At 54.9% G+C, this 24,848-nt stretch overlaps 1 protein-coding gene across 1 annotated transcript in view; it reads right to left on the reverse strand.

The window, feature by feature from the left end:
* Positions 1-24,848, reverse strand: part of PIP4K2B (phosphatidylinositol-5-phosphate 4-kinase type 2 beta) — a 32,849-nt gene continuing 8,001 nt past the window's right edge. Inside the window, exons 2-10 of the mRNA XM_004608718.2 lie at positions 15,328-15,425; positions 12,640-12,736; positions 10,604-10,756; positions 9,846-9,992; positions 9,217-9,255; positions 8,779-8,892; positions 4,516-4,774; positions 3,769-3,872; positions 1-3,280 (exon numbers count right to left, since the gene is read on the reverse strand). Of these exons, the coding sequence (XP_004608775.1) occupies positions 3,200-3,280; positions 3,769-3,872; positions 4,516-4,774; positions 8,779-8,892; positions 9,217-9,255; positions 9,846-9,992; positions 10,604-10,756; positions 12,640-12,736; positions 15,328-15,425 (1,092 nt within the window). The 3' untranslated portion in view covers positions 1-3,199. The remainder of the gene's footprint in view (positions 3,281-3,768; positions 3,873-4,515; positions 4,775-8,778; positions 8,893-9,216; positions 9,256-9,845; positions 9,993-10,603; positions 10,757-12,639; positions 12,737-15,327; positions 15,426-24,848) is intronic.

Below are 24,848 nucleotides of genomic sequence, written 5' to 3' on the forward strand. Positions count from 1 at the left end.
TGTACACAAAGCTTTTTGAGTTTTATTTTTTCCCTCAGGTCGAGAGTCATCTTAACATGCATGCATTTTAAAACAGGAACGGGGTCTCGGACAGTTCGAGCAGACATTAGACAAGCACAGGGGGTTGAAAATTCCTATTTAAAAAAATGGAAACTGCAGCGGGAGATCAAGAAATCGCACACGAATGGGGTGATCTGGGGTGATCGTTTATCCTGCTTTCCCCTCCTCCAAAAAAAAAAAAAGTTGACTCAATTCATTCACATTTTTTGACTGCAATGATCTGCCCCGATGCTTGGGGGCGCTGAGCAGCACCAGGCCTGCCCCTAAGGTTCCCAGCGCCTCAGGTCCTGACTCTGAGCAAGGGAAGGTGGGCTTCTAGAAGCTTCCTTTCCCCAGCCTCCAGAAGATCTCAGGACAAGCCCCTGGGAAGAGCAGCTCATCTCAGAGGCTATAGGCATGTGGCATCCCCACCCCCACCCTGCAGATGGCTGGTAGATGGGGGAGGGGCAGTTGCTGAGTGTATTCTCCCTTTGATTCCTGGGCTTGGCTGGAACCCTCCCCCCTCTCTGCCAGGAACATTTAGGTTCCCACACTTGGGAATAACTTTTTTTCCCTCTTCCACCAAGACCTGGTAAAAAGACAAGGTGGGGATGGGGTGTGACTGCTGAGAAGAGTCTTGGGTGGGCCCCGGTGTGGGTGAGCATGGTCAGGAGACCTGTTTGAGGCCTAAAGCTCAGGCAAGAGAAAGGGGGAAGACAAGGGAGGGAAGGAGGGAAGAGCTGCCTGTGTGGGGACTGAATGCCACTGAGAACAGCCCCGGGGGGCAACTTGTGGCACAAGCCACAGGCCATAACCCCTGAGCAAGAGAAGAAGGCGCTCCTGGCCCCTGGGGCCCCTGGGCAGGCAGGAAAGGGGAAACTGATTCAGTGGCTCATCAGTGGTCTGCGAGGAGTCTGCAGGGCCTCGCCGGGGCCAGGCCCTGTGAGCAGATTCTCAACCACAGGCTGTCCGTAGGCGCAGGAGCAGCTGCCAGGTGAAAGGGCAGGGATGGGGCAGAGGAACCTGACCCTCAGCCTCCAGCCCTCCCTGCTCGCCATGTTCTGTTCCGATACCTTTGTTCTCGGGAGGCCCGGAGTGATCCGGGTGCTGTTTTCTTCTTGGCTCCAAAGGGGTCGAGGCAGAAGGAAGAAAAGGGGAACAAACGGGCCAGCTCACTTTCGCTACACTCAGACTGCAAACCCAATACAGCATCTTCACCATCTCACCATTACAAAAAAAGAAAAAAAGGAGAGAAAACTTGTACAAATCAAGATAAATAGCCTTTAAACATTAGAATGCTTAAGGAAGTAGAGAGTCAAACCCATGGTTTTGAAGAAATGAATGACCTTTTAAAAAAAAATATCTGAATCCACCAAATCACAGCTCAAATGTTTCCACCCAAACAATACTGTTAGAGGGGAAAGGGAGCGTTTGAGACAGTGCTACCTCACAGAATGTAAACAATATACTAAAACCAACCGACCAGGAAACAAAAACTCAATGTTAATGAAGTCAGAGAGCTGGTAGGTAACCCCTCCACAACCGTCTCACTGATTGTTTCATTTCGTACAATATGGCAACATGATTCGCAGGCGGGGGAGCCCAGGGCTGGGGGGCGCCCAGCCCCAACAAGTCCAAATGTTCATTCTTGATTAGCAGGTGGGGAAACCAAGTCCAAACATCCTACGACTCCTTCCTGAAGTTCCTGTTCTCACTGGGACCACTGGGCCCAAGGTCTTTCCCCAGGTTGCTGGGTGTTTTGCTAGTGACGCTCAGACACCGGTGTCCCCTGCCTGGGCATGGAGCAGGGTGACCGCTGCCTCTTCCAGTCCCCCCAGGGGTACAGAGACAGTGGGCTCCTGCTCTGGAGGCTGGGCCTGAGCCCCGGGAAAGCCAACTGTCCATTCAGAGGGTTCCACTCGCTTTCTGCCCAAGTGCTGGCCTGTTCCCCCAGGGCTCCAGTTCCTGGAGAGGCAGAACAAGTGGGTCGCTTGCACCCAGCCAGACCAGACATCTGCAGGCCGCCCCGCAGGATCCGCTCCATCCCCAGGCTTGGGGGGAGGCTCAGAAAGGGATGGACACAGCAGGGCGCCCCAGAGGCCTCTCCTGGGGTGGTCAGGGGAGAACATCTGCTCAAAGCCAGGCAGGACCACCTGGGGAGCTCCCAATGGGGACCCCTGCAGCACACCCTCGGGACGGAGCTGCCCCAGGGCAGGTGCCAGACTCCAAGGGGCGGGCACTACTCCCAGCTGGCCACGACCATCCCAGTAAGTGTCCACAGGCACAGGGAGCCGGAGTATCCACGCGGAGCTCTGGACTTCAAGAGGTATCTCTGCGAGGAGCACCCCAAGTTATGGAGATCTGCCCCCACAAAAAGGTCATCTACCAGTGAGGGTGTCCGGGAGCAGGTCAGGAGTAAATGGAGGCACAAGAAACTCCAGTCCCGGGTCCTGTTACAGCCAAGGGCTTTGGTTCCTGGGCCCCAGGGAGAGCAGGTTTACGGAAGGACACTGAGTGTGCAGTTTGGTGACCATCGCGGGCGCTCCAAGGCCGCTCCTGCCATCCCAGGAGGAAGGTCTCCCTCTGCGCTCTGCTCCGAGATGCGGCGGTGGTCTGGAGTGATCCTTTGGGAGAAAAGCGTGGGGAGGCAGACCCAGGCCTGACGGGGCACTTGACTCTGAGGCGGGAGGGGGTGGTGCCAAGGCCGGAACACAGGCGGAGGCATCTGTCCCCTCACTGGTGTCAGCGCTTTGTTCGGAGAGGACCCCGGGCTGAGTCCCTGGGGTGCCTCTTTAACTGAGGGAGCTGACAGCAGGGTGGGGGTGGGGGGTGGAGAGGGTGATGACATACATCATTATAAATAGCAAACTTGGAGCAATGAGAGTCCAGAAACAAAACCCAATAAACCCATAAAATCATCATCTCTAGCCCCAAGGGTTTGTGAAAAGTTACAAGATCACACAGGAAACCCCTTTTGAACCTGGGTCCAAGGGGGAACAAAGTCCCGGGAAAGCAGAAGTCGAGGCCACGCCCTGTTGGCGCAGGGACACTGTGAGGGCCCTGTTGCTCCCCGCCCGCCCGGCTGGCCCCAGCACACCCGCTCCCTCCGCAGGCCCGGACTCCACATCCAGGTCTCTGGCTCTGGCTGAAGCCGCAGTAACTACGTCAGGATGTTGGACATGAACTCGTTGAAGCGTTTGGAGTACTGCTCGGGGTTCACCGTCGAGATCTCAGCCCCCGCCTGGAAGACACAGAGGTCCCCCCACTCAGTGTTCCAGCTGCAACTTCCTGCGCTGGCAGGCCATGAGCAAGGTTCCAGCACCCCAGGGTGATATCCAGAAATGCAGGGCCGGGTAGAGAGCACCCTAGGTTGGATACCTTTTTTTTTTTTTTTTTTTTATCTTTTTGGGTCACATCTGGTGATACTCAGGGGTTACTCCTGGCTCTACCCTCAGGATTATTCCTGGCGGTGCTCGGGAGACCATACGGAATCAAACCCGGGTCGGCTGTGTGCAAGGCAAATGTCCTACCCACTGTACTATCGCTCGGGCCCCGCTCATGCCTCTCACTGGCGGGGACCCCAGTGCCACCGACAGCCGTGGGCCACTGGAGAAGAGTCTGGGCACAGAGTAAAGCTGACATAAGTGGTGCCACCTGCACAGGGGGCGGGAGCACAGCCACACTGCAGCTGAGCCCAGTTCCTGCGCGGGGCGGGGCAGGGCCACTCACCCCGTGCTTCACTGTCTTGGCTGCGTGAGCGGCTTTCTTCTTCGCGTCGTATGGTGTGAGGATGTCGATGATGGCCATGAAGTAGACCTCCTTCTTTGGGGCCCCTGGGGGGGCAGAGAAGAGGCGGCAGGGTAAAGAGCTGAAGGCCGAAGGTGCAGCGCGGCGAGAGGAGACCCCCAGAAGCTGCCACGGAGCTGAGCTCACTTGTTCCCCACCACCACCTGGGCAGATGTATTTGGTTTTTGGGGTTTTTTTTTTTTTTTTGCTTTTTGGGTCACACCCAGCGATGCACAGGGGTTACTCCTGGCTCTGCACTCAGGAATTACTCCTGGCGGTGCTCAGGGGACCATATGGGATGCTGGGAATCAAACCCGGGTTGGCCGCGTAAGAGGTAAGTGTCCTACCCGCTGTGCTATCGCTCCAGCCCCAGGGCAGATGGTACTTGGAAGGGCTTCTCCATTCCACGACCCAAAGCAGACCCCGCCCGGACACGGGGTGTGTGTTTTCTGTCCTGGGGGATCTGACCCAGGGCCTCACACATTCACAGCGAGGGCGCGATGGCTAAGTGCCCTTCCTGGCTGCAGGACGGGCCTGCCAGCAAGAGGGTCACTAGTGCCAACCCATGTTAGAGCCTGGCGCAGCTCGAGGCCCTGATAAATCAGCAATTACTGAGGCGGAGGTCCAGGGACCGGCTGGGGCAGCTGGACGAGGCCTGCAGGGGGAGGACGGGCCCAGGTTCCTGCTTACTTTCGTGGCTTTTCATGGCATAGACGTCGACAGAAGGGTCGAATTCCCCAGGCCCAAAGAAGCGGGGGAAGCTGAGGAGGTTGCCCGGGCTGTCGGGAGGGGTGCCGTAGGAGCAGAGCAGGTTCCCGCCCACGCCATCATTCTCGCTCTCCTCCTCCTCCGCCCGCTCCTCCACCTCCATCTCCTCCTGCTCGGCCCGGTCCACGTCGTGGATGCCCACCAGCAGGCTGTAGTCCATGATCTTCAGCTGCGCCAGGAACTAGGGGAGGTACAGGGAGGAGAGACGCAAGGAAGAGGTCACACGGGACAGCCCGGTGGCCTCTGCAGAAGGTTCATCTCCATCCTCAGTTCCGAAGGACAGTCAGGCCTCAGGGCTCTGCCCCCAGCTGCTCCCCTGGGGCCAAGGGCAGTGGGAGAAAGATGCTGCCCCTCCCCCCAGCCAGAGGGAGATCGAGTCCACACGGTCTGGGCCGGGGCTGCTCATGTCCTCAGAGGACACAGTGCCACCCACTGTGGGAACTAAATGCAGCCCAGCAGGCGGGCACTAGCGGTGGTGACTGTCACTGTCTTACTACGAAACACCATTTGCGAGAGGCGCTCAGACTGCGGAGTGCGAAGCACGGGTAGGGCACTTCAGAGTTGCAGCGGGGGAGGTGGAGGTGTTGGGGGGCGGGGGAAGACATACTTCCGGTTAGGGATCACAAAGTCCAACAAGCTCTGCAATTTGGGTCCGGCGCAATCAGGATAAACTCGGGGGCAGACCAGCGCACAGCACCGCACTCGAGCTGGCAGGGGGCAGCAGCCCGGCAAGCAGGACCTGGGGGACAACTGCGTGCGGTCCAGCCAGGTGTGTGCGCGCACCTGAATCAGAAAGTGCGTGACCCCTGGCAAGCACCTCAACCAGCGCGCGTGGGCTGGGCTCAAACAGTAGAGCACATCGGCCTTTCCCGAGCCAGCCCTGAGTGTGATCCCTGCACAGCTGGCTGTCACCGTGCTGGCCCCCAGCACTGCTGGCTATGCGGGTCCCTGACCCCAAAGAACAAGAGCGCAGCCAGCATTCTCCCCTCTGCACTGGATGAGGGGAGTGGCGAGGCGGCGCCAGGGACCGCTGCCCATCCTCTGTGGCCGGCCGTCGGCCAGCAGTTTCCTTTGCCCCGCTTCCATCTCTCACCCGCAGAGCAACGGGCAGGATGGGGTCAGGTCTTGGGATCGGACTCCACCAGGTGGCAGGGAACAGAGTGTGGGACTGACCCAGGACGGGAATGTCCGGTCCACATTCCAGCTTAGCCAGTCAGGAGGGAGGCCTGTCACGGTCCCGCTCTTCTGAGCCAGGCGGCAGCTGGCGCAGGGCAAGCCTGCAGCCCAGGGACTGTCTGGACGGCCACCGTGATGAAGAGCCAGGGAGGACTGGAGCAGCCTCGACACTGGCCCAGAAAATAACACAAGAGCAGGGAAGAGGCGGCAGGCAGCACCCCCAGGCACCCTGCAGGCCTATCTCCCAGGCCCCTCACCACATTTAAGTGGGGGGTTCGCACACAGCTGGGCTGCTGCTTGCCAGTGTCGCCGTCCTCACCGGGTGTCATCGCCAGTCCCTGGGCATGACATTTTTGTGGGGAAACAGGAAGGAGGGTCCACGCTCCAGTGCCCAGGGGCTATCCAGGGCAGACTGCTCCTGCAAGAGCTGAGCAGGCCAAACCTGAGGCGCTCCTGTTCCCTTCGAGCCATTTCCCTGCTCAACACGGCCGCTGAAGGAAGAGCAGAGGCTGGCATCCTCGAAGAGTCGGGGCACACACCCCCTTCACCCACCTGAATGAACAGTGATGAAGTCGCAGACAAGCAAACACAAATGAATGGGACCCTTAGACGCCGGGCAGGGTGAGAAGGCCAGGACAACCCGGACTTCGGGAGACACAGGTGGAAGAAAGCACCAACAAGGCAGGGGTGAGGCAGGAAAAGCCAAGGCCGGAGAGGCATACGCCGCGTCACCCTGCTCGTGTGTGCACTCAACCGCGTCACCGTGTGCCCTGAGATTTGGCCAGATTCAGGGTGCGCCTGGGCTGATGGCTGGGGTTAGCATTTGAGCAGCCTGAGGAAGGCGGACAGCCCTCCCTTGTCCAGTCAGCTAAGGGCTGCAGGGAAGGAGCCCGCCTGCCCCGACAGCAGCTGTGTCCTGCTGTCAGCTGCGCAAGGAAACATCCGCTCGCTTGCCAGCTGCACGTCTTGGAACTTGTCGGCATCCATGATCGTGTGGGCCAACTCCCTGTCCATCCAACTGTCCTCTATCTACAGCCGAGTTCATTTCTCTGGGCAGCCTTCTAACATGTCAAGTGGCTACCAACGGAGAGACATAAAGGAAACGTGGAAGATACTGACAAAGAAATTTTAGGAAGCCTTAAAAAGGAAGGAAATTCCTAACCGGACTATAACACAGATGAGCCTCGATGACATGACTGTCCTGGAAAGGGGCCAGAGATCAAGGACAATTGTCCTTGGCCCAAAGACTAAAGAACAGTCTGTCCTCAGTATAGCCCTTTTGTTCAGGTTTGCAGGAAGACTGAGTGTGCGTCAGGGGACGGCCTAAGGGAGGGTTTCATTGTTCACGATGACCCCCGTTCCTAAGCTGTGCTTCCCGGCTCCCTTTCGCTCTAAAGCCCCTTCTGGCCAGCAGTAGAGGGCCTGAGTCCTTTAGCTGGTGGCCTGCCAGTCTCAGCCCCCACCCTGGCTCTGAGCCCTCCAGAGGCAGTGAAGAGGCCCCTCGCGGTTCCGGTCACTTAGGTGAGGTGCTTAGAGGAGTCAGCGCCACTCAGAGAATGTGGATCCAGGGGAACCAGGGCTGGAATAGGGCACGGTGGCAATGCACACGCCCGGCAGCCATGACACCTGGGTTTGCCTTCGAGCAACCGCAGAAAAAAGAGAAAAAGAAAAGAAACTATCCAGAGTGGACTGTCCAACACAAGGCCATCCTGAGGCTTCGGGATTCATTCGCTGCCTCGTGCTCTCTTTCACGTACTTGTTCTTTTGGGTTTTCATTCACGACCGTGCACTGTGCTCTAGGAGAGGACAGGGCAGCGGAAGGGCCCACTGAGAAGGAGAGATGGAACTCCAGGGGAAGGTGGGACGGGAGGGACGGTGGTATGAAGGCTGCATTAGTGTGAATGGGCTTAATGCCACTCAGCTGGACCCTTCAAACTAGTGACGATAGTAAATCTTACATTAAATTTACTACAATTAAAAAAATGGTTTTTTGTTTGTTTGTTTTTTCTTTTTGGGTCACACCAAACAATGCACAAGGGTTACTCCTGGCTCATGCACTCAGGAATTACTCCCGGCGGTGCTCAGGGAACCATATGGGATGCTGGGAATCAAACCCAGGTCAGTACTGTGCAAGGCAAACACCCTACCTGCTGTGCTATTGCTCCAGCCCCAAATGTGGTGTTTTTTTTTAAAGGTTTATAGGGCTTGGTTTTCATAAGCAGGTTCCAATTTCTTTTTTTGTTGTTGTTTTGGGGCTGACAGCCACCAGCTGTGCTCAGCTTACTCCTGGCTGTGCTCAGGAATTGCTCCTGGGAAGCTCAAGACACCATACGGGGTGCCAAGGATCAAACCCAGATGGACCACATGCAAGGCAAATGAACGACATGCTGTACTCTCTCTCTGGTCCCAGACAACACTCTTAAGAATCTGTTCTCCTTGAAGAATTACCTTGTTTGAGGGGGGGAGGGCCACATCCAAAGATATCCAGAGCTTATTCCTGGCTCTGCACTCAAGGATTCAATCCTAGAGGGGCTTGGGGGACCATACGCATGTCTGACAGGATGGAACTAGGGTTGACCGCGTGCCCTAGAGGAATTTCATCCCAGGAAGCACCATTCCCACAAACAAGCTGCGGGGTCAGTGGAGACTCAGCGGGAGAGAACTGGGTAGGTCTCCAGAGCTATTCCCGACCCTCTACTTGCCAGGTTGACTCCCCCTCCCCACCCCGCACCCCGCCACCATCAGACCTCCACAGAAAGGAAGGTGCTAGAAGGGATTAGCAGACAGCTGAGAGAAGAGCCTTCCCAGGTGTGTTACAGAGATGCCCTGTGGCACCCTGTGCCCTGGCGTGTTCACGAGCACTCATGCCACATCTACAGGTAACTTCCTCTGGCCTCTTCAGAAGTAAGAAATCCATGGTCTCTAAAGCTTAAAAAGATGCCTCCTGTCTGGAGATGGAAGGTGGGGGGGTCTCTGGTGCTTAACCCAGGGGAAAAGGAGGGTAAGTACCTCAACGTCCCGTTTCAGTTTTTCCAGGAAGTTCTTTTTACTCTCCTCTCCCACATGCAGCTTCTGCCCTTCGTTGAGGAAATCGTTGTCTTTGAATGTCGGCAAGTCCTTGGCCTGGGAGGACAATGGCACACTCATGCCAGGGCGCTCTGCTCAGGGCGGCACGACAGGGAGGGGAGGGCGAGAGCCTGCCAGCACTGCCAGCAAGTGCTCCTGGGGAGCCACTTGGGGTTCAGGCTGCCCCAGGAAGCCAGCAAGGGCCAACGAGCAGCCGAGGACAGGCAGGTGCTGTGTGGCCCAGAGCACCGCACGCTGACACTGTGCTGGGGACGACGGGGCTTGGGTGGCAGTGGGGAAGGGCGAGGGGGGTGGCTGACAGAAGGGGCTCCCGACGCCAGGCACCCCGACCCACACTGGGCCAGGCAGGTCCCAGCATACCTTCTCCTTGTCGCTGGCTTCTCGGGCAACCGTGGACCCCTGAAAGGATAAAAGCCATGAGGAACAGCCCCGAGTGCGAACACCTGCAGCACTCTGGTGAGAAGCGGAGGAAGCACTCCCCGAGGGCCCCGAGCAGCGATGTACTCCCTCGGTCGGGGGCAAGATGCAGGTCAACGGGTGCGAGAGGGCCGAGCCTCTGCCCTCGGGGCACCTTCCGCCCCCAGGGATCCCGACAATGGGCAGTAGCCAAGGACACTGGGGAGGACAAGGGCCATTCTGAGCACACGGGCAGCAGGGGGGCAGGGCCTGGATGAAGGGGACGCAGAGGGCTTCCTGGACCTGAGCTGAGATCAGAGGGGCCTGGGGACGGAGAGGGAGAGGTGGGGAGAAGTCAGGACAAGGAGTCAGGGCTGCATGGGAGAAGGTCCGAGGAGTGGGAAAAGCATGCGCCATGACGTCAGAATGGCTGCTGGCACACACCCTTGTGTTCTGGCGCGAAGAATTAGTCCTGTCGACCGGAACGACGCCCAAGCCAGTCCCACCTATTGCGGGACCTTGTCATGCAGACACCACGCCCCCTGCAGGCCTGGGAGAGGCAGCCCCGACACTGGGCAGCTCAGGGCCTTTACCTTGAGGTCATACTTGCGGTGGACGGTGAGGCGGTGGCTGAACACATTCCTGGTGACCACCATGTAGGTCTCCACGCCATCCACGGTCAGGCGGTACATGCCCAGGAACTGCGGCAAGAGCGTGCTGCCGTGGCACTCGACGATGAACTGGGAAGGAGACAGAGGGCTGGAGGGCCGACTGAGCAGCACTCCCAGATTCTGTCCTGGCACCAGACACCCTCCAGGGGCTTCTGGGAACTTGCGAGGGTTTCGCAGGCAACAGCCACCCCACCCCTACTGGCATGGCCGAGGGAGAGGCTGCAGCAAGCCAGCGTGCCAGGTTTCCGGTTACGGGCATCGGTCTCGAAAATCCCTGACCTCAGCCCTGCATCTGCTCTGCCAGCCCGAGGGCAGAGAGGGGACACAGAGGCCTGGGGCTCTGCTGCCGGAACTCTCCCCAGGCCAGCCCCTCTGCTCACTCCGCCAGCCCCCCCTGCAGAGACAGGCGGCCCCGCAGTCCCGTTTCTCAGGACATGGGTGAGTGGAGACGTGGAACACAGCAGCCGTACTGAGCACACGAGCCCTTGCAGGAGAGATGAAACAGGTGCCTGGGTGAACCCTCCCGGCTGCGACAAGCAGCAGCTGTCCTACCCGGCACGCGCCTTCACTCTCCTCGCCTCACAGAAGCTGGGTCCGGGGAGGGCCCCGGTCCAGCTTACCGGGGGCACCAGGCAGGACCCATCCCCCAGGAAGCTCCACCAGGCCGGGACTCACCGTACCTGGTGGTATTTCTTTAAGATGTTGTGCATCTCGGCCACATCCTCGCTGGACACAGTCTTGATGACAAAGCGCCGGTCGTAGGTGGTGAGGAAGCGCGTGCCACACCGGCCCTGGCTGTCGCTGTTGATTGGGGCACTACGTGTCACCGAGTTCTGACAGACAAGACAAAAGCAGGCTGTCTTTGGAGCAGGGAACAAGAAATCTGGCTTCCCCCATCCCCGTGTGCTCTCCACGGGTCACAATCCCAAGACCTCCTTTTCATAGCAGCCCAGAGCTCCCCCCGGAAGTCATCCCTAAGATCCATCCGTGCTCCCCACAGTGCTCGCCAGCACGGGAAGCTGCAGGGCACGCGCCCCGTCATTCTGATCCTCACTCATGGCCGGAGATGGTGTGAGGTATCTTTACATATCTATTAATTAGGGACCGCCCAAGGAATACTCAGGGACCAGGCAGTGCTTGGCCAAGTGGGCCGGTGGCTCGTGAGGGCCAAGATTGCAGGGGGCCCTGCAGTGCTGAGGACCACCAGGCCAAGCCAGTGGTGTTCAGGACCCACCAGGGTCTTTCCTAGCAATGTTCAGAGGCCCAGACTCTTTTATGAGCCACTCATTCCCTCGCCCTGAGCTCTCAGGAGTGAGGCCGAGCCCAGGAGTGGGGCGGGACAGGCAGCGTGCACAGCAGAGACCGGCCCCACACTGCCCTGCAGCCCCTTCTGAGCCGTCTGTGACAAGGTCCTGGGGAGCTTCTCTGGCTCTGTCCCTGCTCCCTGCAAGGCCCCATTTCCATTAGGAAGGGGAGCAGTTGGGGCCACTGTCAGGGGCGAGAGACAGACCAAGGCGAGGGAGGACACCCCACGGATACACATTCCAAACCCTTTCCTGGCTCTTTCCAAATGTCTCTGGGAGACGCTGGCAAAGAAGGGAGCATCACCTTTATGGGGGGAGCACAAGGCTGGAGTGGTGAGGGGTTCAGAACTAAGAAAGCACCCCAAGACAGGGCGTCGCAGCTAGAGGTGCCCAGCAGGCTGCTTGCCGACTGGGCCCCACTCTCAGCCTCCTAGGCCGCAAGCCTGGTGCACAGGAGGGTCCCCGCCCCCTCCTGCCTCACTTCCCTTCCTGCTTCACTCCTAGCTGAGGAATCCAAGCCACCCGGGCCCTCCTTCAGTCCTGGGCCCAGCCGGGCAGACCCTGGGAGCATGTGCCTGAACACCCGGGGAGGAGGGTAGGGGTGGGAAGGGCCGTGGGCTGCGAGCCCACCTGCAGGTTCAGGGCCTGGCATCTCCTCGGGGCCCCTGACACTCCACTTCCTGCATGAAGGAGGGAGACGGGAAGAAGCCCACCTGGCTCTCCGGGAACACCCAGAGAAGGTGTGGTACGGGAGTTTCAAAGGTTTGGGCGTTTCACTAAGCTGTACGCTCCTTTTGTCCCCACAGTTGTGTGCGTGCCAAGATTGTCATCTGTATTTCTTACTACTGTCACATGAGGGGGCAAGTGCCGCCCTCTGTCCCCCAGAGCCTGCCAAGGGAAGGAGAGCCAGGGAAGGTGCCAGGTGAGAAAGGCACAGAAACTGCTGACTGTGTCAGAACTACAACGTCCCTCGACGGGGACTGATTCCAGCCCACGGGACCTTCTCATCCCCTCGAGGCGTCCGTGTCCTGCTGCGCCTCTCCACCCCGCCCCCCAGAAGCCGGCGCTCATACCTGGCCACACTACCCTTGGAGTCTTCCTTTTCTAATTTGTCTTATCTGCTTTTAGAGGCCTCCTCTCTCGCTGGCCACAACTCTCTCTCTTTGGCCAAACTACGAAGGAGCAGGGATCTTCGGCCTAGACTGGGAATGTCAGGCTAGCATGAAGCAGTTCCCGCCGTGCCGAGCCAGGCTGGGCAGCCCAGGGCCAGCCTCAGCCCTCAGGAGCACGGGCGACGTGGCAGGAAAACTCGGCAGGAGGCAGGAGACGCTTCTTTTCTCTGCTTGTCCGGGGGCTCCCTGCCTCCCCGACCCCCAGCCCCCAACCCCTCCAATTTTGCAGAGGCCCCGTACCTGGTAATCCTGGTCGTCAATCCCAAACCTCTCCCGGAGATTTCTGAACACCATGGGGCAGTACTCCTTAAACTTAAAGCGGCTGGGGAGATTCTCCCTAGGGAAAAGCAGAGACACATCTTTGTGGACTTCTTCTACCTGCTGGCACCAGCAGGGGCGGCCACACGGCACTGGGATCTGCAGTGCTCCCAACAGCGGGGTCTGGCCCCAGGAATCCTGGAGGCGCGACTGGAAATGTGCATTGTGAACAAACACGCCAGGTAATCTGACCGAGGCAAAGTTCAGAAACCTTAGAAGCCCCGGGTGCGGGAGAGCGCTCAAAGGACCGAGTGTGCGCTTCGCCGGCAGGAGGCCCGGGTTCCATCTGCAGCACCCGCGCACCAAGCCGGGGTTAGTTTGAGGAATCTAACTGCACAGTAAGAACCTGGCTGGTTTTCTCCGTGTGTTTCATCTTCCCTGGTGCGGAGAGAGCCTAGAGGTCCCACTCCCAGCCCCACCTCTGCTGCGCGAGTGGCTGCACGTGAGCCCCCAAGTGAGGCCAGTGCCAGCAGAACGAGCCCCCCCAAGGTGAGCAGTAGGGGAGTGAGGCCTCCTGAGGTGAACGGTCGGCAGAGTGGGGCCCTCAGTGAGCCCAGTAGCCACCAGCCTCTTCTCCTCCGGGAATGTCACGGTCAAAACGCTCAGAAGGAGGTTCTGAGCAGGAAGTGATGAGCCTTGGCTGCTAGTGGGAGGGAAAAGGGAGGCGCAGGCGGAAGAGGCCCCAGGAACTGAGGTCTCATCCTTCCTGGAGCCACGTCTGTTTGAGGCTGACACCCATGCCCTGCCCTTCCCATCCTCGCCACGCCCAGACTCCCAGGAGAAAGTGGCTCTCCAGCAGTCAGGCCCTTTACAATGACCCTTGTCGTTCCCAGGAAGGGAGCATTCTAGTCAGGTCCTTCTGGTGGCTCCAGGATGACAGACTTCAAGCAAACAAACAAAAATATCACCATCACTTCTCCTGAAGGCAGGGCCTGTGCTCACGTACCCCATTCCTCTTGTAAACAAGGCTGAGGTCTATCAACTAGTACATAAACAGTGGTTGAAAAAAAAAAAAGAAAAGAGTTCTGCTTTATGACAATGAAATGGACTTTACAAAAAGCCATGGGCCCTGAAATGGGCAGAGCACAAGACCCCCTTCCACGACCCTGAGCCCTGGGACAGGCTGACTGGTAGAAAGTGACTTCTGAGAGTCCCTAAGGATGAGGCTGGTCGCCAGGGGAACCAACCAGGACGAGAGGGTCTGAGGACACGCCCCTCGCTGACGCCCACAGGAAGCTGCCTACCATCGCACCAAGGACCCAGGGCTGCCAGGCTGAGACAACCCCCGGTTTGAAGGGGCCCATGCCCAGAAGAAAGGGAAGCTCCACCCCCTTCCACACCGCACTCTCTTCATCGCTTCACTGGGCTACTCCTGACAAGGAGGCCTTTGGCAGTAAGCTCACGATCTAAGAAGTGAACTATCCACAAATTCTGGAGCAAATGAATCAATCCTGGGGTCTGTGGGTGCGGAAGCTCGATGAAACCTGGACTTCTGACTGCCCCGTGGGGAGGGAGAAGGCCGGGGACCGAGCTCCAGCCCAGGAGGTGTGCGCTGACCAAACAGAAGGGCAGCGCGCTGGCTGGTGTGGACGGCCTGCTCCGGGGGGACCCACACAGCGCGCATGGACAAGCGCAGCGAGCCTGGACGGAGAAGGGAAACAGCAGCTCTCCTCTGTCTGGCCACTTAGCGAGCAGCAGCCAGGGAGACAACTTTTTTTGTTGTTTGTTTGGGTTTTGGGCAATAGCCAGCAGTTGCTCAGGGGATCCTAAGTATGCCAGGAACTGAACCCAGGGCGGCTGCATGCAAGGCCAGTACCCTCCCTGCTGTACTGTCTCTCTGGTGCCAAGAACAGACGACTTCTAGAATAAGATGCTATTATCACTTACTAAGGCAGAGAGAGGCCACTAACGGACATTTTCAAATCAAACTTCTCCTCCAGGTTAACAGTCTGGGAATAGTGGGTGACAGAGCCCCGACGGTGAGGTGGTGGGGACTGCGAGACAATGGAGAGTGGAACCAGGATGTGGGAGCAAAAAGGGAAGAGAATGTGAACAGTAAATAATCCCGGGGTGCCCCACTGTGGGGTGAAAAAGCCAAGCCTCCAATGGCTTCACAGCGCGGCTGGCTGTGCCAGGTGGAAGGGGACAGCCTGGCCAACCAAGTCTGAGAACCTGCAGACACCAGTGCCAACTGCAGAAGCCAAACAAAAATGGGAAGAGCTGCCTGGGACGGTGCCCTCGGGGCACCATGCTCAGCCTGCTCACACCAGTTGGACAGAGACTGTTTGGCTGTCTCCCAGGCCGGGAACACGCCTGGCAGCTTCTTGCCTTAGACTCAGACAAGATAGAGCCACCGCTGTCAGCCAGCCTCACGCTGGACGCCGCTGCTCCGAGCAGCCCGCTTCTACCCAAACCAGCCTGGCCGAGCCCAGGCCCCAGGGGAGAGTGGAGGCAGGTGGACCCAGGAGTCAGGGAGACACCAAGGGTGTTCTCTGCCAGGCTTTCAGCTCCACAGTCCGGGTGTCCCTGCCACACCCCACCAGCTGCTGGAGGGTTCTGAGCTCCCCACCTTGACGGGAAGGACAGGCACCCACTCAGGGGGCAGCTTACTTGTTGAAGAGATGATTGTCCACCTTGATCTTGCTGTATGCTTTGAAGTCATCCGGCATCAGCATGACAGGGACGGGGACATTGCTCAATTCGTTGATCTGCAAAGCAAGGGAGGAAAGGAGTATGAGCCTCTCGGCCAGAGCAAGACGCCGATCACGGGCACACTGGAAACAGGCCCCGGGCTTCCTCCTGGTCTCGGCACTCTCCCCGCTTCAGACAGGTTCCCGGCTCATCTCTACCTACTGACGTTCTCGCCACCTGGTAAGGGTCCAGTTTCAAAGGTACCTCCCCCACAAAGGGGCCTATTCTAGGCTGCAGATCTCTCCTTCCCGTTGGTGGAATTCCTGAAGCACTGTTGGTCTGCGCCTTTCTGCCATCTCTCAGATCCACCATCTCTCATCTCTCATATTGCAGATTGTTAGTGTTTACAAACCTCCCAAGCCGGCTCTACTGAAAGCGAGGCAAGAACATACTTCCTTTCTAAGCAAACAGTGTTTAGCTCAGCAATTTGCAACCTTTTCCACGGACATAGTGTCAATTGAAAACCACTGCTCAACTTGGGCACCAGAGTTTACATATGGGCAGGCACGAAATAGTATTTGTCAACTGCAGTGACGTGGGCTGGAGCAAGAGTACAGTGGGCAGGACATTTACCTTGCATGCAGCAGACCTGAGTTCAATCTCTGGCACCCCCATATGGTCCCCTGAGCCTGCCAGGAGAAACCCCTCGTCAGGTGTCCCCCCCCCACACACAAAAAAAATGGTAACTGAGCCACTGAATACATGTCACTCAACCTATACAGGGGTTAACAGCCCTTTGAATCTCTTCCTCCAAACTGGGGTTCACTCAAGGAATGTGCCTGAGGAAGAAAATCAGCTGGGTGTGAGTGTGTGGGAATGGAATTTCTCTCCAAAGCAAAGCACTGCATTTAAACTGAGACTCAGACATCTGGCCACTGGCTCCATCTTCTTCTCCTGCCTACAGCAGGCCAGTTTTCCAGATCTACGTCGTGACTTAGCCTGATCTGCAGGAGACAGGGCAGGGTGCCTCCACACCAGAGACCAGCCTTTCACTCCATCCTTCACTGCAGGAAGCAAAGGCTGAGCGGGGTCCTGGCACCCCACTGGAACCGGCCTTCGAGGATGCATCGCGCCTGTACCCATCCCCAGCTTAGCCAATTAGTGGTCTAATTAGCCACAGATCTCCTCTCCCATCACAGCAATCTGACATTTGACCCTCAACCCAGCTGCCACTAATGCATTCAGGATTTACAGAGGAAACCTTAGTCCTGACTTAATGGATGGGGGGGGAGGAGACAAACTTTCATTGCAAATCCTATTATTGCAATGAGGCCCCATGTGGCAGGGAGGGAATAGCCTAGAGTCATTAGGAATCCTCCAGGAGCACAAATGGGGGGAAACGGCATTTAATTTGATGCCCCTTTTATGTCCCAAACCTTTTTTTCAAGAAATGTCAGAGGACAGGCGAGTTTCAAGTTAATGCAGTAAACTGGGGGAACCACATCTTTCTGCAGATAGTGAGAAGTCCAATTTACTCATGAGGCAATTATGGATGGCATGAAATATACATATATACAGAGGCAGTGGTAGTGTTACAAGCAGGCAATGGGGCAGGAACTATTGGCCAGAATGCTTGGCACAGAGTGGTGGTGTATGCGCATGGTCGCCCTTACAGAACATTCTAGAACAGGAATCCACAGTAAAAGAAATCCAGTAAGATGCCTCCTGTAGAGACCGGGAAGGGCTGGTTCTACAAAGAGAGGCACGATTTACCCGTGACTCAAGGAGGCGATGATATGGTACATACGTACACCTGTTAAACCTACTCAAACTGTACGCCTGAAAACTCGCAGCATCCTGGCTGCGGTGTGCGCCACTGGCTAGCTGGTCACCGCCACACAAGAAGCCACACCAGTTCCTACTTCAGGGAGCACTCCCAAGAGAACCCGATTGTTCAACGCCCACCTACAGGAAACCATTCCACTTCCTTGCTTTTCCGCCAATAGAAACAATGCACGGGAGCTATTCCACTTCCTTTTTCCTAGGCATAATAAGCCTGACTCTGAGAGTCAAGGAAGCGCATAGCTGACAGCTCTTATGCAATTCTGCCTTCGATAACGAGGACTTCCATGCTAGAAAGAACATGCCACTGGAACAGTGTCTGGTTTTATACCCAAACACTACAGAATTTGGGGCTGGAGCAATAGCACAGCAGGTAGGGTGTTTGCCTTGCACATGGCCAACCTGGGTTCGATTCCCAGCATCCCATATGATCTCCCAAGTACCACCAGGAGTAATCCCTGAGCATCGCTGGGTGTGACCCTAAAAGCAAAACAACAACAACAACAGAGATTTGGTGCCAGGGATGGAATTCAGGGCTTTCTACATGCCAGGCATCTGCTCTGGCACTCGAGCCCATCACCGGGGCCTATGGTATCTGCAACGGATTCTTAACTCATCTAAAATCCAGACTCACTGCCACAGTGACAGTGCGATACTGGGAGACCTTGAAGGACCACGACACTTTCGTGAGCTGGGTCAGTTAGCCAGGATGGTTATTCCGCAACTACCCAAGGAGGCTCTACTCATTGAGTCTCTGCGGAAGTCAAGATCAGCACTGTCTGAATGGGTGTGAGTCCTCAAGTTCCTGATTCACACTTCATCCTAGTCTGGACTCCCTAACAGAGAACACACTGGTGAACACTCCAAGCACCTGAACTGCAGGCAGACAGCCCCTGGGCGCCACGTGGGTGATTCACGCTAGGGATTAGCTGTACTATATTCTTTTTGTGGTTGTGCTATTCCCTTACCACTGAGCAAGTCCTGATTAAAATACTGTCCCGAGCTTCATCTCTTTTTAGCGATGGGGGGAGGGGGGAGGGAGAAGAGGCACAGAGTGAGGAAAACATGCAAACTGCACCCTCAAAGAGTCTTAAAGGGGAGCGTCTTAAATGGGAGAAGTAACAAATCCAAGACATAGTGAGACTCCAAGTCAAGGGTAAGAAAGGGAAGAGACTAAGAGAGGGCCTGGGGGACAGATGGTCGAACTCAACTACCCCCCCTCCCCGTGTTCCAACCACATATGTGAGCCTGGCAGCTCAGCTCTCCGGGATCACATGCACCTGCATGCAGCCAGCTCTGTGCAAGCACCACACAAATGGGGTCTGACTCCCCCCAACAAGCATCAGAACCGTAACTATATGCCTCAACTGAATGTGACCCCAGCAGGCACATGTGTTAGCACCACAACCACAGGACAGACCTTGGCAAGCACTAGTCTCGTGGGTGGGTGAGCACCACCTTATGTGCAACCCCTAAAAATGTGCACGCACCACAGCTAGGCATCATGTACCCCCCATCCTGCACAACAATGGGTGGGTGGGAGGCAGGGGGAGGGGGTGGGGGGGTAGGACTGGAGCAGTAGTACAGCAGGTAAGGTGCTTTCCTCGCCCCTAGTTGACCCGGGTTCAATCCTTATATGGTCCCCCAAGCAAGCCAGAAGTAAGTCCTGAGCACTGCTGAGAGTGACTCAAAAACTAAGGGAAAAAGAAAGATAATTTTTTTTTTTTTTGGCTTTTGGGTCACATCTAGTGGTGCTCAGAGGCTACTCCTGGCTTGGTTCTTGAGGGACCATGTGGGACCAAGAACCAAACCTGGACTGGGGCTGGAGAGACAATCCAGCAGGTAAGATGCTGCCTGCCTTGAATGCGGCTGACTGGGGTCTGATCCCCGGCATCCCACCCACATGGTCCCTGAAACTCCACCAGAAGTGAGTCTCTAAGCACAGACCCAGGAGTAACTCCTCAGCATTGCTGGCTGTGGCCCAAAAACAAAAGAAAAAACCCAAACCTGGATCTCTTGTGTGCAAAGCATGTGCCACAGTCCATGGAGTTATCTCCTGAGCCCCAAACACTTAATTAAAAAAAAAAAAAAAGAAAAAGCCATTATGGTTAGCGAGTCAGACTCCTGACCTAATCCATCAGACCTCTGGCTAATCCTGATAAAAGCATCCCACACTAGGAGCCTTTACAGGACCATAGTACATCTACCTTTAAAAACCCCTGGTGTAATGCCCAAAAGTAGAAAGAGAGTAAAAAGGAAAGTGCCTGCCGGGGGTGGGGTGTGGTGGGGGTGGCAAGAGGGATACTGGGGACATTGGTAGTGGGAAGTGTACACTGGTGGAAAGATGGGTTTTCGATCATTGTATGACTGAAACTCAATCATGAAACCTTTGTAACTGCATATCATGGTGATTCAATTAAAAAAAAAAAAAGACTCCCCTTTCCCCCCTTTCCTCTGCCTTTTATCCTTGCATAATAAAAATGTATGAAAATTTTAAAAATAAATAAAATAAAAAATAAAAACCTGGGGCTGGAGTGATAGCACAGCGGGTAGGGCATTTGTCTTGTATGCGGTTGACCTGGGTTTGACTCCCAGCATCCCACATGGTCCCCTGAGCACCGCCAGGAGTAATTCCTGAGTGCAAAGCCAGGAGTAACCCCTGTGTATTGCCGGGTGTGACCCCAAAAGCCAAAAAAAAAAAAAAAAACCCATGGTGGGCCGGTGCAGTAGTATAGCAGGAAGGGCACTTGCCTTGCAGTCAAGCCATGTTCAATCCCTGGTACCACATATGGTCCCCAGAAACTACCAGGAGTGATCCCTGAGCACAGAACCACAATGAACAATGCCGGGTATGGACCAGAAACAAAACCCAAAACACATACACAAACAAAAATCCTTCCAGAGGGCTGGGCTCGGCCTCACTTCGCATGCAGGAGGCCAGTTCGGTCCCTGAGACTGTATGTGTTTAATGAGAGAGACCACAGGATGTAGTTCCAAAATCAAAAGATTGTAGGATAACATTGGGTTTGTCTTTTCAGCCTTGCCGCAGGGAACTTAGTTTACCTTAAAGCAATGTCCTTTCTGTATGGACACAGGAAGACAGTTAATATTATGCTTTGTAACTTGGGAGCTTGATTGACTCCAGTAATATTTACTCTTGGGCATCTGCTTTCTCAACTTAGTTGCCCTTAGTTCCTAGCACCCCAAAAGCAGGGTCCCAATGAGGGTTAGAATGGACCCAGGGCAAGCTGTGAGTTACACTGGCATCAAAATGGGCCAGGCCAAAGTGCCACAATACTCAACTATAAGTTGAGAACATGGTCATTGACAAATGCTGTCATGATCTGAAAGTAACGACAAGATTAGGACCTTGCTAGGGTTAGGAAGACTAACCTGGCCTGAGGACTGTCTGGAATACATAGTGAATGTCCTCAGGAAGAACCAAACTTTAAGTTTGATACATCTCTTACTGTGCTCATACAGAATGACATTGCTAGAAATACTAGAAGTAGATTTACTACAACTAATTAAGTGAATTACTAGCTGAGGAAAGAAGAAAGCAACACACCCTGGATGGGATCCTGCCCTTAAACGGATCTCCTAGTAATCTGGAGTAATATCCTTAGATGAGATTTTGTTAATCTCCTGGAGGAATGGTCTTACTCCTCTTTGTTGATTTGTTAATGTTCAACCCTCCTTTGTGTCACCACCCTATGTGACTGCTATATAAACTAAGACTGTAAGAGAAGTAGGGGGAGAAGACACAGAAGCAGAGCACAAGGCGAAAGAGAATCAGGGAGTCATCGGAGCCAGAAGCAGGGGAAAGAAAGAGCACAAAGCAAGTCAGAAGTAAGAGTCAGGGGCCGGATCGATAGCACAGCGGGTAGGGCGTTTGCCTTGCGTGCAGCCGACCCGGGTTCGATCCCCGGCATCCCATATGGTCCCCCAAGCACTGCCAGGAGCAATTCCTGAATGCGAAGTAAGAGTCAGAGTTAGAAGTGAGAGTGGGTCAGAGTCAGAAGTGAGAGCAAGAAGGGCTCCAGAGAGAGAAGCAGAAGGGCTCTGGATAGAGAAATTGGAAGGAGAGACATTGGAAGAGACCAGAGGAGAGACTACAGAGACAGAGTCAGAGATAGAGAGACAGACAGAAGAGAGCACAGCGGCACACACAGAAGCAGAGCACAAGGAGAAGTCATCCTGATCCGGTGAGAGCACCAAACTCGAGGGGAGGGAGGGAGAGAGAGAGAGAGAGATCGAGAGAGGAAGAGAGAGAGAGAGAGAGAGAGGAAGAGAGAGAGAGAGAGAGAGAGCGCTGCACAGAGAGCCCTCAAACACACACATCATCGCACCCCTTCCTCCCGTGCATGCGTTTGTATTTTTTACTAAACAAAAAACCTTCCAAGGCTCCTTCCAAGCACAGGAAGTTGATTTTGTTTTCTGGGCAACACCCAGCAATGTGAGCAGTGCTTTTGTTTGTTTCTGGGCCACACCCCGCTGTACTCTGGGCTTACTCCTGGCTCTGTGCTCCTTAACGCTGCAGGACCAGCAGTTGGGATGTGGGGAAGTTCTGGACTGGCAGGCGAGACTACTTATGGAAGGAACACAACAGAAGGGACACAACAGAGGGACACAACAGAAAAGAGAGGGGCCCAGTTCACACAATATTAATAACAAATGCTGGGACTGAAGAGAGTAGAGTGTAAACCCTTACACGCAGCCGACCCAGGTTTGATCCTAGACACTACTACACTGTCCCCTCAGCCCCAGAAGAGCACATATCCGAGTGTACCTTCCCCCACGAAAGACGGACAGGTGCATATATTTACTGATTGCCTATCAGCAGCCAGTATTTTATATATCACATCTTTTTTTTTTTTTTTGCTTTTTGGGTCACACCCAGTGATGCTCAGGGGTTACTCCTGGCTTTGCACTCAGGAATTACTCCTGGCAGTACTTGGGGGACCATATGGGATGCCGGGGATCGAACCCGGGTCGGGCGCGTGCAAGGCAAACACCCTACCCGCTGTGCTATCACTCCGGCCCTTATATATAACATCTTTTATACCACACATATTCTCTTCTAATATTGAAAAGTCATATAAAGCATTATTAATCTGACTGTGCCAAGAAAAGTAGTTCAGAGTACCCAGCTCATATAAACAGACAGTATTCAGAGTTAAGGGGTTGGGGAGATAGTACAGCGGGATGGAACTTCCACACAGCCAACCCCGGTTCGATCCCTGGCATTCTATATGGTCCCCTGAGCATCGCCAGGAGTAACCCCTGAGCACTGCGGGGTGTGGCCCAGAAACCAAAAACAAAAAAAAAAAATTCAGAATTTAGATTTTAGGCTAGAGAGATAGTACTGGGGTTAAAGTGCCTGTACTGTAGAGGACTTGCCTTGCATGCCACCAACCCCAGTTTAATCACCAGAACGACACAGGTCCCCCAAGCTAAAGAGAGTTAAGTCCTGAGCACATACCCAGGAACAGTCCCAGAGGACACTTCTGAGTGAGGCCCAACCCGTCCCCACCCGCCACACCCAGAATGTAAAGTGCATAAGCGCATGCCTTTCGAGCAGCCAAACACAGTTCAACCCTCTGAACCAGTCAATCTTGGGCACTGCCAGAGTGATTTCTGAGCACATGCCAGGTGGGTCCCCTCGAAGCATGGACTAAACCCCTCCCTCAAAGATAAAAAACCCCACAAAATTATTGTCCCAGGATGGGCTGGAGAAGTGGGGAGGGCACTTGCCTTGCACGAAGCCAACACAGGTTTGATCCCCGGCATCCCATATGCCCCCCTGAGGACCACCAGGAGTTAATTCCTGAGTGCAGAGCCAGGAGTAACTCCTGAGCACCACCAGGTGTGGCTCAACCTTACCGCAACAACAAAAATTTATCTTGTCTGTGTAGTGCCAGAACCTGGGGCCTTCGTTCACTTTTTGTTTTCTAATTTTGTGTGCTGGGAGGTCAAACAAAGGGCCTCACACTGAGTATAAGACAAACGCACTCCCAATGAGCCACTTCCTGGACCAAACCTGGGCGGGCTCCTTATACTGTGCTGTGCAAAATAAAAAGTATGGATTCTCTCTCTCTCTCTCTCTCTCTCTCTCTCTCTCTCTCTCTCTCTCTCTCTCTCCCACACACACACACACCTCCTTTCTGGCTCACGTCTAGCTGTACTTGGGGCTTACTCCTGGCTCTGTGCTCAGGGGTCACTTCTACAGGGCTCAGGATGCCAACTGAACCTGGGTCAGCAGTATGCAACACTTTAGACACCTGCACAATCTTTCTAGCCTCAACTTAATCCTTTTCTTCTGTGTTTTGCACCACACTGAGGAAAAACACCCATAGGTGCTTAGGAGACCATGTAGTCTAAATCTAGGCGACTATGCAAGTACGTGCTCCAGCCCATTATGTCATCTTCCCCAGTCCTGAGTAAGGGAGTATTTCTTATTTATTTTTATCTAATTTCTACTTATTTATCATAATAATCTGCAAGGAAAGTATTATGATCCTTTTACAGAAAAGAAGCTTAGACAAAATTTCCTAGTCCAAAACCATACTATCAATAAGGAGCAAAGTCTGAATTTGAGGGGCTGGAGTGATAGCACAATGGGTAGGGCGTTTGCCTCGCACACGGATGACCCGAATTCAATTCCTAGCATCCCACATGGTCCCCCAAGCACCACCAGGAGTAATTCCTGAGTGCAGAACCCGGAGTAACCCCTGGGCATTGCTGGGTGTGACACAAAAAGCAAAAAAAAAAGTCTGAATTTGAAGGGCTGGGTAGATAGTACAGCAGATAGGTGAGGTGACCCCAGTTTGATCCTCTAGCACAGAGTAAGTCCAGTTTGATCCTCTAGCACAGAGTAAGTCCTGATCATCGCTGGGTGTGGCTCCAAAACAAAACAAAAGAAGTGAATCTCAATTTAGAGCTGTATATTATATGATAAATTTGGACTTCACTTTGCAGGCAATCAAGTCTTGGCATTCACAGGATCAGATGGGTGATAAAAGCTGGAGCAATAGCCCAGAGGGTAGGGCATTTGCCGACCTGGGTTTGATTCCCAGCATCCCATATGGTCCCCTGAGCACCAGGAGTGATTCTTGAGTGCAGAGCCAGGAGTAACCTGTGCATCGCGGAGCACAACCCAAAAAGCAAAAAACTAAATAAATACAGATGGGTGATAAAGGTAATTATGGAGGCTGGAGAGATAGTATCACTGTCACCCCATTGTTCGTCGATTTACTCAAACGGGCACCAGTAACGTCTCTATTCCTCCCAGCCCTGAGATTTTAGTAACCTCTCCTTACTTGTCTTTCCCAACAATTGGAGGCTCTTTCAGGGTCAGGGGAATACTCTTGGTGCCTGGTGTCTGAACTCCATCAAAAATGGTGTGATGGGGCCGGAGCGATAGCACAGCGGGTAGGGCGTTTGCCTTGCACGCGGCCGACCCGGGTTCGATCCCCGGCATCCCATATGGTCCCCCAGGCACCGCCAGGAGTAATTCCTGAGTGCAGAGCCAGGAGTAACCCCTGAGCATCGCTGGGTGTGACCCAAAAAGAAAAAAAAATGGTGTGGTATGGGGCTGGAGCGATAGCATAGCGGGTAGGGTGTTTGCCTTGCACTCGACCAACCCGGGTTCGAATCCC

The sequence above is a fragment of the Sorex araneus genome, chromosome 3, assembly GCF_027595985.1.
Source record: "Sorex araneus isolate mSorAra2 chromosome 3, mSorAra2.pri, whole genome shotgun sequence".
Classification (NCBI taxonomy): Eukaryota; Metazoa; Chordata; class Mammalia; order Eulipotyphla; family Soricidae; genus Sorex; species Sorex araneus.